The sequence below is a fragment of the Lichenostomus cassidix genome, chromosome Z, assembly GCF_008360975.1.
Source record: "Lichenostomus cassidix isolate B80296 chromosome Z, HeHo_3.0, whole genome shotgun sequence".
Lineage (NCBI taxonomy): Eukaryota > Metazoa > Chordata > Aves > Passeriformes > Meliphagidae > Lichenostomus > Lichenostomus cassidix.
In genome coordinates, this window is record NC_139511.1 from 74058040 (window position 1) to 74072939 (window position 14900).

Sequence of the window (14900 nt, forward strand, 5' to 3'; positions counted from 1 at the left end):
GGAAATTCTAGCAAGTTTTATTACTGAAGATGATTCAGGCCCACCTTGATGGTCAAGCAAACAGGCAGTTCAGGTTGCTCAGAGCTGGTCAGCACGTCTTGTGTCCAGCTGGCACCACGGGGACAGTCCCCAGGCTTGGGGGGACTCTCCTAAAGCCAGGGGTGTGAGCACAGCCATCCCTCACCACAACAGCAGCGGGGAGGGCAAAGTGCAGGGAGACGAAGATTAGCTCTGACAGCCTCGACTCCGAGTTTATTTTGGCATGGCAAGAGCACACGAGGCTTCAAAGCAGCTCTGACGAGCAGGCTGGGCAGCAGCAAGTGCCCCGAGGCTGAATTCCACAGTGTCCCTGCCACCGGTTGCACCCAAAGCATCAGCCCTTTAACCCTCAGCTGCAGGGTTTTATGGAATGGAGACCTGCATGCTTAAGACATCTCGATTTTTCTCCTTCCCTTTTGCTTGTTTTTAAAGGAAGTGTTTTACTGAAGAGCTCTGCCTCCGTGCCCCACAACAGGGTGGGTAAAGCACCAGCACTCCTCTTGGTGATCTGGATGGGGAGGAAGAGCATTTCTCCTTGCTGGGGCAGACTCCAAAGAAAAACAAAGGCTTTGGAAAGGAGCAGAAAGAAGAAAACAAGCAGAAGGGAAGGGGAGCAACAGATGTCAAACCTGGTATTTCTAGGGTTTACAGGAGCAAGATAGGAGCTTCCTATCTCTGGCCAGAGTCTCTGCACTGCCCAGGGCCACAGAGCATGGGCTGCAGGAGAGCCAAGGGCAGCTCCATCACCCTGGGTCACTGTTCCCTCAAAGACATTGGGGAAAACCCCAGCTCAGAGGAGCAGGGCAGGCCTGGCAGACACCCCTGGGGGAAGCTCTACACCAACCCAGGTGAGATGTTCACACCTCACACACACCTGCCTTCCCCCAGAGCTTTTCAGTGGTGTTAAAGGTCTTGCTCCAGCTAAAATGTGCCTTGTTGGTACCATTACCTACAGGATGATGGTGCAGGTGATCACAGTCTAACCCAGCAGAGAAATTATTTCTTCCAAGGCCAGGTGAGGCAGGAAAGCAGAGGGACAGCGTGAAGATGTGACACGCTGACCAAGCTCTGGGTAAGTGGCTCTTTGTCTTTAATTTCTTTCATTATTTCATTTTTTACCACTGAACGTGGTGGTGAAAGGGGCATCAGCTAGGCAACAAACAGACACTCCTCAGCTGTGGGAAAGGCTGGCAAGAGCCACACCAGTATTCCCACATCCACCTTCAGGGCAGGACTATGTGGCTCTGGAGCAGAACCTTCTCCTCCAGCCTGTCTCCAAAACAAGACTCACAGTCCTACCAGGAGATGTGGGACTAATCCAAGACCACAGCAGTCCAGTAGTGCCACATGAAAGCCACCTCCAGCTCTCCATCCCACCCCACCAGGAGACTGAGTGTCACTAACAAGCCCCTCACCATGCCCAGGACACTCGGTGGCACCACACTCTCTGCCCAAAGAACAGCACTACCTACAGCACCCAGCTTCCCAGAGCTCACAGTAATTAAGCAGCATAAATCCACAAGGAGTTACTCAGCTTAATTAGATTGAAAATTACAACTTCTATCACCTCAGCATCTTGGCATCCACTGGCTGCCTTGAGATGTGCTTACACCAACTGTGCTCACATGGGGTGTAGCACCAAGGACCAGCTCCTCAGCAGGCACAGGGATCAGATTTTTAATTTTTATTTTATTTTAAAGCCCTTTTCAACCCTCATTTGCTAATACCCGTCAGCAGCCCCAGCTGCCTGCTCACATCCAACCTGCTTTTGAGCCACCTGAAACCATCCCTTCCAGAAGGGCTTCCAGAAGAAACCGGACATTCCCGTGACTTTTAAAAAGCCATCTTTAAACACATTAAGGCTCTTTTTCCTCTTTGAAGAGCAGTGACTCGCCGGGCCACGTCCCTGAGGTGTAACATGTTATTGTGATAAGTAGGGGCTGTGATTCACCCACCACACATCCTGCTTGCAGCAGCACTGTGAGCAGTGGTTGGCACATCCCGCAGCACCTCACGCGCCAGGTGACACTTCCAGGAGGGAGCTTGGGCAGTGAGTCACGGGAAGGGGGAAGGGTTGCATTAGCTGGGAGTAAAGTGCCCCACCGAGGGGTGGAGACACCAAGGGAAACTCACCCCTGCATCCCTGCCCACGTGCAGCAGGATGGGACCTGGCTGTGGTCTGGAAGGGTTGGTCAACCCCAGATGTGGAGAGGACATTCTCAGGGAACAGCTAAGCTGGAAGCACGTGGCAAACAGAGAGTCATGGACAAGGAATATCCAAAAGTCAGGATGGACACAGGTTTCCTAGAGCAGCTGTGGCTGCCCCATCCCTTGGAGCACCCTGGGATGGTGGAAGGTGTCCCTGCCCAGGCATGGGGTGGGACAGGATGATCCTTGAGGTCCCAGACAATCCTGGGATTCCTTGGCACAGCACACATCCCCTAGTGAGGATCCATGGAAGCATCAAAAACACCTGGAGCACCCTAGGAAGGCAAAGTCACCCCTCTGGTCCCACCAACAAAGCCCATATGGAACATGAAGAGGAGTGAGGGTTGTGCAATGAAAGGGTACCCTACAACCTGCCCTGCCCCACACAGAGCTGGGGAGGGCAGCAAGAGGGGTTACACAGAGCTGCTGCTGATCTGCTGGAACTGCCACGGTCTGACAGCCCCAACAGCTCCCTGGGAACAGCACCTTTGCCTTCCTGGGGACAAACACAGCCAACTAAAAGTCAGTGCTACAAAAAACTGATCAGGAATGGGAAAATAAATAATAATAAAAAAAAATGAGATGGGATTTGGTTAAAGACGGCAAAGGGGGGTGGCACAGCATGTCAGGAGCACACCTGCTGCAGGAGCTGCACCACCATTCCACTGATAATATTCTGCATCTTGCCACGGGTTGGGAGTCATCACCTGCAATTAAGGGCTTTTACTGCTCACAGTAAGGGTTTATAGACCTATAGACCTGCTTGTAGTTCTTGTAGTCCATACTTGGACACATTAAACTCGTTCCCATGACTCACAGGGTTCAGTCAGCTGGAGAAGACTTGGGACACAGAAACCAAGGATGACAGGAGATCACAGCTGGAGAAAGTCAGGCTGCAGACTCTTCCTGTAGGGATGCTCCTCTCCAAACCCTCTGGATGCCACAGCAAAGGCAAACAGCAGAAATACCAACCCCTCAAAAGCTTCATTAGTAGAATTGATGAGTTTACCATGACCCAGACAACACATTAAAGTGCTCAAGCAAGGAACGCCTCATAAGCACATCACTCACCAAGCCTGGTCCTTCCCAGCCCTGCCACCACCTCTGGACAGCTCTCTGCTCACACCTGAAGGTTCAGGCTAAGCCAAAACCCAACCCCACAAGACATGTCTTAGGCCAGAGGCATCCAAGGGCAATGGTTTTACAACCAACTCGAGACACAGAAAGCTCACAGGGAACTCTTTTCAGTTTTGCTAAGCAGCAAATTCTTCCCTGAAGTGTTTTGCAAACACTTCAGGTATCTGCCACAGCTTGAGGTTCAGCTGAGTAACAGCAGTCATGATCCTGACCTGGATTGTAGTTCATGCTGATGTTCCTTTAACCACCACCAAAGGCCCCTGTGTGCAGGAAGGGTCAAAGAGCAGGCAACAGCACCACACAAAAACACCCAACTCAGAGCTTCACCTGCATTACCTGATATTTATTACACTCATGGCTAACTTGGAAGGTCCAAAGTCCACCTTCACGCTCAAGTGGGGCTGTGGATTCCTTGAAGGACAACTACTGCAGTAAGGGTACCTTACTCCTGTTTTGGACAGAGCTCCAAATTAATTGGTGTGTAAATAAAAAGTCCAACATGTCTAGAACTGCACTGCATTACAGTAAACTGAGATGTTTAAACACATATATCATGTATGTATAAAAGTACGGTCACAAACATTCACAGCCTTCTTTCTTGGTCACAGGAAAAGATGCATGAGTTCACATTCAGGGATCTTCTGTGCCTGGTAACTGGCAGCATGGAAGAACAACAAAGCAAAAATCCTCCCCTGTAAATACCTTCCTCAACAGCAGCCAGGCTGCCTGTAACAAATAACCTCAGATAAACTCCTTCCTCGGGGCAGGAAAGGGCAGGAACGACTCATCCCACCCAATCCCATAAGAACCAGCACAGCACTGCCTCAGACCCACTGCTGCTCCCATCCTTCACCCTGCAGTTAACCCAGCAAATCACTGCACCCAGGGCTTGCATGCACTGGGATTTCCACACCACAGTTTCACACCTTTAGAGCAGAATCAGGGCAGGAATTCTCAAAAACAGTTTTTTAAAAGATCAAGTGGAATAATCCCAGCCAGGAAGAGGGCATACAGCTGGGGTCTAGCTAATTAACCCTGCTGGAATCATTCCTGGGGCTGTGGTGCCCCACACCTGCTCCTTGGCTCAGTGGCTCTCGCCTGACCCAAGCACAGGGGCTATTAAATGCACAACTGAGATGACAAATTGCACAAACAGAAAAGAAAATGGGGTCACTTTTGCAGCACAAGCCCCTGGAGCAGTGTGCCCTGTGTGGGATGGGTACCCACACGGTGCCAGGAGAGCACGGGGTGAGCTCCAGCCATGCTCTGCCCATTGAGGGAGGGAAATGCCCCACAAGCCACCATCTCTCACCTCCCTTGCATCCCTCAAGGCCCAGACCCAAAGCACTGAAGGGTATTTGGGCCCCAGGCTTGGCTCTGCCTCTGTGTCCCCCGTGCCACCCCGGGGCAGCCGAGGGGCCCCGAGTGGCTGCGGCGCTGGCCATGCCCTTGGCACAGTCCCCAGCTGCAGAGAGCTGGCTAGAGCAATCAGAGTTTACATTTCAATGATTTTCTCTCTGCCACTGCAGCTCATAATGAGGCAGGATCAGGAGGAGCCCAGGGATGCTGATGGACCCAGCCCCCTCAGCAAGACAGCCCCATCCTTAAATAAAAATCCCAGCGTGGCCTCCGAGCTGTCCCTGCCCTTTGTGGCATGACCCAGACGTTTCTCATAATCTAAAATAAAGAAGAAAAAAAGACAAAAAACCCTCACCTATAACCTGCTTTTCCTAACAGGAGCTGCAATGGCAAAAGGAGTTCAGGAGCTCTGCAGCATCCTGTGAATGTCCTGGGACTGAACCCCAAACACTCCCAGAAATAAGAAGACACTCCCAAAAATTTGTTCTGCACAATCCACAGAAAATCTTCTCTCTCCTTCCCAGCTGCTCCTCAGCCCCAAACCAGCACACAGGCACATGCTAAGGAAGAATCCTTCCTGAGCCTTGCAGGATAAATAATTTTCAGAAGGTTTTATGCCAGAAGCTTTATGCCAATTCATTGACTCAATCAGTGTGTGATCACACTGGCAGCATTTATGCACTTTTGAAAAGTTTCTCCCCTAGGGTCAGAAACCATCAATTCATTCCAGCTATTTCATTTAATACAACTTTAAGTGAAAACCAGAGAGTTTTCTATACCCAACACTAGCCATTAGAAGAGGATTTTTAAATGCATTAAGTTCCATCGTCTGTAAGAAAATTCTTGGCAAATAGCAGCCACTTTGCACAATGGGAGGGAAAAAAATAATATGAAAAATAAATACCCTGGTTTCTTATTTACCCAGAGCTTGGAAACCTTCTGAAGAGCATATCTCGAGCTGCACAACACCCCAGGAGCAGAAAGACACAGCTTATTCCTCAGCCTGGCAGAAGCACCACTTTGCATGAGGTTCAGAGGCTATACTTACAAGATAATTAACATCTTTTAAGAAGCACCTTTAAGAGAGCAGAACATCCAGAAGCCAAAGCAATTACAGTTGTTTTTGTCATACGAAGAGCTTCACCTTACAACACAAAAAAGGCCAGCCATGCAAACAACTCTAATTTCTGGTTTAGTGCTGCAAATCAGCCCCGCCGCTGGAGATGGCACCTTCCATGGGCAATGTCCTCATCCATCCCTCCTGCCCAGCACCCAGCCCAGGGAGCAGAGCATCCCGCTATCCCATTTTAGGGTCACGCTGGCCTATGGGGAGTTATCCCACTGTAGGGTCACACTAGCCCACAGGGAGTTATCCCACTGTAGGGTCACACTAGCCCACAGGGAGTTATCCCACTGTAGGGTCACACTGGCCTACGGGGAGTTATCCCACTGTAGAGTCACACTAGCCCACAGGAGTTATCCCACTGTAGAGTCACACTAGCCCACAGGGAGTTATCCCACTGTAGGGTCACACTAGCCCACAAGGAGTTATCCCACTGTAGGGTCACACTGGCCCATGGGGAGTTATCCCACTGTAGGGTCACACTAGCCCACAGGGAGTTATCCCACTGTAGGGTCACACTAGCCCACAGGGAGTTATCCCACTGTAGGGTCACACTAGCCCACAAGGAGTTATCCCACTCTAGGGTCACACTAGCCCACAAGGAGTTATCCCACTCTAGGGTCACACCAGCCCACAGGGAGTTATCCCACTGTAGGGTCACACTAGCCCACAAAGAGTTATCCCACTGTAGGGTCACACTAGCCCACAAGGAGTTATCCCACTGTAGGGTCACACTAGCCCACAAGGAGTTATCCCACTGTAGGGTCACACTAGCCCACAGGGAGTTATCCCACTGTAGGGTCACACCAGCCCCTGCACAGTCTCTCAGGGCTGTACTGCAGCCACCTGGGCTGTGTTCCAGCTGCACCAGTAACTGGTATCTCTGGAAGGCTCTGTCTGGAAAGGAAGGAGAGGGCTCTGCACACTCTGCCTTGGCCTCCTGCTGCAGGTAAAGAGGATTTGAGAAGCTCCCCTGCCCAGCAGTAACCAGTTTGTCTGGGCAGTGCTGCAGCTGGGCACATCAGGGACATGGCAGGAGCAGGGCCAGCCCAAGCAGACTTTGAGGGATGTTTCTTGGGCAAGGCACAGATTAGGCAAAGTTCCTCTAGTTCTCCATCTGGAAGAGGTTTCTGCAGGCTGGAATCCTTGATGCCACCACCTGCCCTATTCCTCTTGCACAGGCTGGGGCCAGCAGCTCCAGAACTAGGTCTGCATCCTCTGCCACAGAGCTCCTCTTCTGCTGGGACCCAAACCAAACCCCTGTTTGATTCTGCCACAAAATAAATCCACAGCCAGATAACCCCAGAGTCTCCAGGCAAAGCACTGGAGTGAGAAGAGTATTCCAATGGTCTATCCATAACTCTTCACCAGAGTGGAGTCCTACATGCTTGAATGTTGAGGAAGTCCTGGAACTACTCTCACGCCCATAATTAGGCACAGCTATTAATTATCCTGTTTGATGGGGCCTATTAAACACCAGTCAGCCCTGATCTTAAAAGCAGCACAGCGAGGCATCCCATGGAGAAAGCCTGCAGCAGGAGCTCACAGCTGCTGGTGCTCCCAGGATGGGTTCCTCTGGTGCGTAAGTGCTCCCCAGGGCAATGCCCAGTCTAACACACCAAAGTCATCAGCATGATGATGAACTTGTGCACCAACTACTACTATGTATCCCCACAAGGTCTTAGAAAACCTTCTGCAAGCACCACATGGAGTTCAGGGCTCTCTACACAACACACATCAGCTCCCATCGCAGTTCAGCAGGAAGGAGAGCTAAGAATTCCCACCTGGATGCCCAAAAGTGCCTCCCCAGCAGTTCCTCTCACCCTGGCTCCAGCAGGAGGAATGACTCAGAGGAAGGTACAGTTGTGGCTGTGCTAATGCAACACCACACGTGGGATCAATAGGCTCTCAGCAAGACAGCTGTATTGACTCTGGATCATCCACCTCCCCTTCCTCTGCACCCCTCAAACAGCCTCACCCAGCCCTGACAGGAAGGTGACCCAGCAGGCTCCACCTGTGCTCCTGGGAAGTCACCTCCAGCACAGAGCTGATGTGCAGGGGAGCACAGGACCTTCCTTAGCACCACAGACCTACACATCCCCCTCACCTGGAGATATCCACCAGCCTGCACCACCAGGCTCACCACCTCAAGGCTGTTGGGTTTGTGGTGCTTTTTAAGCCTTCTTTGGTCTTTTCCTTGTATTCTCAAAGTCAGAGGAAACATTTTTCCTGCTGCTTCAAAGGCCAAAGCTGGCACACAGGCCCCATGCAGCAGACAGCCCAGCAGGACAGTCCTAAATTTCACCGTGACTCAGCTGCACAGGCAACCCCTGTAAGCTCCAGCCCGTGGCCCCACCACCTGAAAAACCAGCTGCATCCCTGGAATGTTCCTGCAAAAATGACCTGCAACAGCAGAAGGGCCAGTGCTGAAACACCTGCTCTCACCGAGAACTCTGTTGTTATTAAAAATAAGTCTAAAATTAACAACACACACAGGTTGCCACCAAATCCCCACCACTTCCTCATCAGAAAGTCCCTGTACAGCAACAGGATCCCAAGCAACACCCCAGGAGGCACCTTACACCTGTTCAACACATCAACAGGAACACAAACCAAGGCAGCATAAAAAAGACACCACAGGTTAATTATCTGGTCACCAAGTTAAAAATCAATTAACCAGGTTGATTTAATCAGCCCATAAATAGGGATAACACAGCACTTGGAGCCAACCTCCCTCCTCCCAGGGATGCTTGCCATCACATCCATGCACTCATCCTAAGAGATGCTGTGGTAGGCACAGCGGAGCAGTTTAGCCACAGCTTTACTTCTGCTCCTCTCTGGATTTTCCTGGGGAAAAAGATTTTCCAAGCTTTGCTTTTAAAATGCTCCTGAGAAGGATGGAGGTCATCCTGCTCACAGACAGCCCAGCTTGGTCCAGCGGGGCTTCTGCAATCCCCACAGGTTCAAAGGAGGAGCCGCCAGATCCACCATTCATCATCCATCCCTTTCATAGTGACAGCCAAAGAAAAAAATGCGTGGCACCCCCCAGCATTACATAAAAAAGCTGTTGCCAAAATGAGTTACAGAAGCAGAAATCTGCGGCAAAGTTAAGCCCAGGAGACAAAAAGTGGTCCCTGGTGCCAATCTGGCAGCACCTTCATGAGCTGACCACGGTCACAGGAAGAATCTAAAACACTAAAATTCTCATTATTACAACAGATGATGCTGACACTCTACACAGCTAAACCTTGTCTGAAGCCAAGCACTTCTCCCGATGAGCCCCTGCCCAGCGTTATTGATGGCTTTGACAGAGCACATTCCCTGGATCCCCGGGAAGATGCAGAGCACAGGGAGACGGGCTCTCTCCACATCCGAGAGAGCGCCAAGCCAGGCGCATCCCCCGCTGCCTGCGAGGAGCTCTTTCATCGGGACAAGTCAATCGGCAAAGATCTCTCCGGACACAAACCTCTCCCTGGGAAGAGGGAAAGAAAGCCCCGAACTGAATGGGAAGCACCCACAGCCTGGTTTGGCCGAGGACTGCGAATACCCAAGTATCCCACAGACACAAAGTAACAAAAAAAAAAAATTATTAAAACCAGAGTGGAAACAGTGATTTTCTTGTCCAGACCTCAGGCTCTGTTTAGAACTCAGCACCTGAGCCCCTGATTACCATCACGATCACTTTTTAAGAGCAGAGCTCCGCTCGGGGAAGCGTCGGGCCCGTCGGAGCGCAGCGCTCAGCCAGGCCACCAGCCATGTCACCTTCCCCGGCTGCCATGAGGAAGCGGGTGCGTCCCATCGCACCCCTGCCAAGGGATCACATCCAGGAGTGGCGGAACAAAAAGGACTCTGGAAACCGGACACCCCGGGAGCGTTTCGGCGAGTTACGGCACTCACCCTGCGATTCTGTGATTCTAGGGACTGCATCTTCCTCCCCCTCCACCCCCGTGGTTTAGGAATACAGCAGGGAAGAATTATTCCAGGGGGATGTGGGGAGGCTGAGTGTTTTGGCCGCGCAGGTGACGGAGCGCACGGAGGGCGAGGCCACCGCCGCCACCACCGCGACCCACGGGCGAAGTTCACCCTCCACCGCAGAGCACCCGGGTGGGTGACGCCGGGGAACCAGGAGGCGACAGGGACCCGCGGGGGGACGCCGGGGATGTCCCCTCCGCATCCCGCGCACCTGCGGCCGCCGTCCCGGCGGGTGCGGGGAAAGTTGCGGGGCTCCTCCCAGGCTGGGAAACAGCCTCCTGCCGGGACCGACGGCACACCGAGAGGCACCCGCGGAGCCCCCGCGCCCCCTCCCCGCTCACCTTGGTGTAGAGCTGCGCGGCGGACATGGCCGGGGCGGGCGGCACTAGGCGCGGGGCATGGGGGCAGCGGGCGGCCGGACCGACCGCCGCACGGACACACGAACACACGGACGCTCCGACCTTTACTCTCGCCGCGGCCGGCCGAGTGCGGGCACGGGAAGAGAAGGGAGCGACAGCAGCAGCAGGAGGAGGAGAAGAAGGAGGAGGAGGAGGCAGCGCCGCTCCGCCTCCGCCGCGCCCCGCTCAGGTATGGGGCGGCTCGCCTCGGCTCTCTTCGGTTGCCTTCGGCTCGGCTTTTATTATTATTTCTTTTTCAGAAAAAAAAAAAAACCTCTTTTTAATATTTTTTTTTTCTTCCCGGCCGCTTCCCCGGCGGTCCTCAGCATCCCGCCCGGCTCCGGCGCCCCCCGGGCAGGGTCCCCCCCGGCAGCATAGGTTGGTGTTGGGTTTGGGGCTTTTTTTACCTATTATCCATCTTCCTTTGTCACAGAAGAGTACTTAAGCCCCAAGCCGGTGCCCCTCGGTGGTTTGCAGGTCTTCCATTCCCCACCAGCCTCGGGATCACGCACACTTTGGGGTGCGAGGAGCAGCATCACTGGGGTGTCCCTTGCCAGGACACACCTGTTCCCCGCGACAAGAGCGTCGCCCTCATGAACCCACTGGAAATCCACTCAAGGAATGTGCCAGGGATAGGTTTTTCTCTGTCTTCTCCTGCTTGCAGGTGGGTTTGGGGTCCCATCAGCACCACTGCTCCTGGGCGCTGCTTGTGTGTCACTCCTACACCTATGGCAGGAATTGCAACTTCCGCAGCAACAGCCAAAAATTGATCCCAGCCTGTCAATCTGTGGCCATGCTGCTTCCCTCCATCCCACGGGAGCACCCTGTTCTGCAATTCATGCTTATACGGCACTTTTAGAGTCTGAGAAGGAGAGTGAAATGCAAAGCATTCCTAATTAAGCACTTGCTATTCTTTATCATTCAAGGTATTTTGCATTTTAACTAAGCAGGCAGAAACCACACTCAGCGGATCCTGTTCTCTGTCACAGTTGTTTACTGTGTCCCTGGGATCCCTTCTCCTGTGGTTTCAGGCTGTGCCACTCACAGAGCACCCACAGCCGCTCCTCAAAGTGATCACTGGTGGCATCTCACACTCTGTTTCTTGTCCCCTGGGGGATAAAACTCTCCCCTCTGTCCTATTTTCCCTTTTCCACCCCAGAACCTGGCAGGGAGAAGTGCTGATTTGGTGGAAGGACAGCCAGCGTTGCAAATACCTCTCTTTTCCAGCTCTGATATCCTTGATGAAACAAACAAAAAATTGCAGGTGGCTCTGGGGGAGGTCTGGGAAAGAGGAAAGAATGGGAGAAAAAGCTGCACCATGTCTAGAAATTACCCTGGGAAAATTTGACAGCATAATCTCTGCAAAGCTTCCGAGATAGCTTTGTCAGGCAAACAAAACTTGCTCCTCTCATTTCATTAAATCAACTGCAGAAAGAAAACATGGAGCACTGGTGCAATTAGAAGCAAAGCTTTCAGTGAATCCAGGGTAGCAGTGATAGCCCAGAGGCAAAACACAGCCGTTCCCATGAAATACCAGCTGGTGTCACATGTGATTCTCCATTAATCTAAAACTTTAATTAAACTCAGAAACTAAAAACCCCAAAATACATACAGAATCCCTGAAGTACATGCTAGCTGCTGAGTTGCTGGAAATTGTCTCCTCCAGAAGATAGACACTTCTTTCTATTTGTGAATGAAAACTTGTGTTGATCAAATTTAACAAGCACGGGCTATTAAATAGCAGTTTATGGCGTCCCCTCTTGCATTCATGTGGAAGGCATCTTGAGGTAAAAATTAACTAAATACCAGGGGTTTTTCCCCCCAAAGCAGAGCCAGTGGATTCTTTGCAAGCACAGGATGGGTTGGACTTTAAGGTTCTGGCCTTGTCTCTGTGTTCTAATGACACTACAACCCCAGGTCCTGTATTTTTGCATGCAAAGATGTCCCAGAGAACTTGAATCTGGATTTTGCTCCTCCTGGGCCATGCAGAAGTCACCACGTGCTACATCAGGGCACAATCCTTGGGTCTGGCAGTGTCACAGTACCCTGGGATGGTTGCACTAGCTGTTTCTGCAGCAAGTGTTCCTACCCGGGTTAAAGTAATGACAAATTATTCCAGGTGTTAAACTAATGAATAATTAACATTCCTGCAAATAGAACTGACTCTGTCCAAAGCCCTGCAGCCCAGCCCCAGGGAGCAGGGACCAAGCCAGCACCATGCCACGGGGCACCAGGAACCTCTCCAGAGATCATCATCTTGTGAGTGGCCAAAAACATCACCATGGGAAAGCCCCAGGGTCAGAATAAAAGCCCTTGTGAGCAGATGGGTGCATGTAGAAAAGTCTTACGGCCTTGGGAGGTGCTGACATTCAAACCCTGGGGTGAGTCTGGGATGATGTGATCAGGGATTGGCATTCCCAGCCCTGCCACAGGTAAGTCACCCACATGCTCCACACCTCTGCTCTTCCTCTGTCACCGCGACAAATTTAATTAAAAAATACAGGGAGGAATATTTTGCAGAGCTCTAGTACGTGTCTAAGTGAGGATGCTGTAACTGCCAGGTTGTTAAATGCCAGTGGTTCCGTCTCTGTGTGGCTCAGAGAGGTGCAGAGCGAGCTCACCCAGCCGTGGGCTAGGCTGCTTCCCTCACCAGCTGTGTCCCTGTGCTCAGGGTTTAATAGATGGTTTGCCTGAAGGATTGCTCACTGGGGCAGGAAATGCCACACTCAGCAGCAGCAGCAAACGCTCCTGAGGTTCCCAGCACCTGCAAGCCACAGCTTCAGATCCGTTTTGCTCGTTACTCCTGGTGATCTGTAAGTCAGAAGTGTAATGTGAGTGCTGCCCGAGGCAGACAAAGGCACGACCAGGCTCTGAAGGACGTTCTTGGTGCCCTATTTGCCCAGTTTACTGCAAGGACATCCAAAGAGCTGGAAGAAAATGGAAATCAACACGATTAAGGAAACCCTTCAGTCTTGACAGAAAAAATATTATTCGTACTGCGTTGCTCACCTGACTGTGATGGGCAGCGAGAAGGTGCCTCTCAAGGAGGCTCTGACCCACCCAGCCTCACCAGTTCTTCTGGACCAACCTGAATGCTACAAAGCACTTGGCAGCAAAGGGCTCAGCCCCAGCAACACGCTCATCAGCCAACAGTTTTCTCTCAGAAGAGTTTAGTTGCCCGTTATCCCATGGGAATTCACTCCTGCTGAAGGCAAACTTCTTCCAGTCTGATCTTTTAATCTTGTGCAGACCTCATGTTCATTGCAGAGGAAATTTGCCTCCAGGAGCAGGAGCTCAGACACTCTATAAATGTTTGATAGCTCTGACCACCTCTTCTGACTTATTATTTTATTAGAAAAGGAGATTTATTGTGGTTCTGGATGACTCGAATTCACAAAGCTCACCAATGTGGTATTTTTTTTATCTCTCATATCAGGCGTACCCAACAAATGTCACAGCCTTTAATAACATGCTTTAATTAATCCTGGAATTCTGAATGTGCTATTATCTTCATTTTTCAAAGAGAGGTCACAATAGTAAAGAAAAATCTACATAGCTTGCACAGGCTACTCCTGGAGTCTGCGGCAGACCAGGAAATTAATCTCTTAATCATTCTGCCAATTTGACTTAGCGGTGAGAGCACAGACCTATGACTACCTCAGCTCTCTGGACTGATGAAACTCTTTCCTTTATCTGGGATGGCCTTTGCCACCTGCAAAGCCAGAGGAGCAGCTCTCATGTCCTCTCTGTATCTTTGGAGATGGCTGCTGAAAAGAACCACGTAAGGGCTCAACACTCTGATTACCAACCTACCTCTCCCAGCCTGATGTTTCACCTTCCTGGAAGTTTCCTTCCTCAGTATGTTCAGGACAAGCCCTGTTTGGGTCCAAGGAACAAGTACTGCTCTGTCTGTCTGCTCCCCTGTCAGGATGGTAACCGTTCCAGTGGATTTGTCTCCCTTCCATCTGCTGACTCAGAAATTTCATCTGTAAGCAACGATAAAATCCCACTACACTGCTTTTCCCCTCAGCAGGGCCAGATTCTTCCACCATTTACTCCCAGAATTAGCTGGGTTTCTCAAAGACCACTGATACTGTATCAGATTAATACATCTGCACCTGGCCTTTTTCTCCACAGGAAAAAAAAGTGTCAACCTGGTGTCTGCTTTAAACCAAGATGAGACAACTTTGCAGGCTGTTTATTCCTGATTTGTTCCACGATGCCTGGGATCTGGGGCTCCTGAGCTCTGATCCCAGCCATTTATCAGCACCTCTGTGCATCCATTCATGTTCTCACACAATAAAAACGCAGCCTGGGTTGTCACCAGGGAGCCAACACTGAAAAGGAAGGTAGGGAGGACAAAAACAGCAGAGGAAATGGTTAGTGAGTGGTGGGAGTTTGAGAAGAAAAGGGTGGAAAAGCAAGGGCTGGAGGAAAGATGGGAGAAGCTGAAAAGCTGAAGGAGAGGGAAACTTTTTATCTTTGTTGCCGAAAGAATGTAAAACATTTCCAGGTATCATGAAGTCTGTAAGCAAGGAAGAATATGAGGTTTTACACAGATTCTTCACTTCACTCCTCTGAATGGGGCAGAGGAAAAATGAATTAAATGCATAGCAGGGAGCTGGGCAAGGGCAGCACAGTGGGGAGCAGCTGGGTCTCTCCCA

The 14900-nt window shown here is 51.2% G+C and overlaps 1 protein-coding gene across 4 annotated transcripts in view; it reads right to left on the reverse strand.

The window, feature by feature from the left end:
• MYO5B (myosin VB) overlaps window positions 1–10353 on the reverse strand; it is a 145691-nt gene extending 135338 nt beyond the window's left edge. For all 4 annotated transcript variants that reach the window (XM_085043256.1, XM_085043253.1, XM_085043255.1 and 1 more), the window contains exon 1: window positions 10180–10353. In XM_085043256.1, coding sequence (XP_084899382.1) covers window positions 10180–10206 — 27 coding nt within the window. In that variant the 5' untranslated portion in view covers window positions 10207–10353. The remainder of the gene's footprint in view (window positions 1–10179) is intronic.
• Between the last annotated feature and the right edge of the window lie 4547 nt (window positions 10354–14900).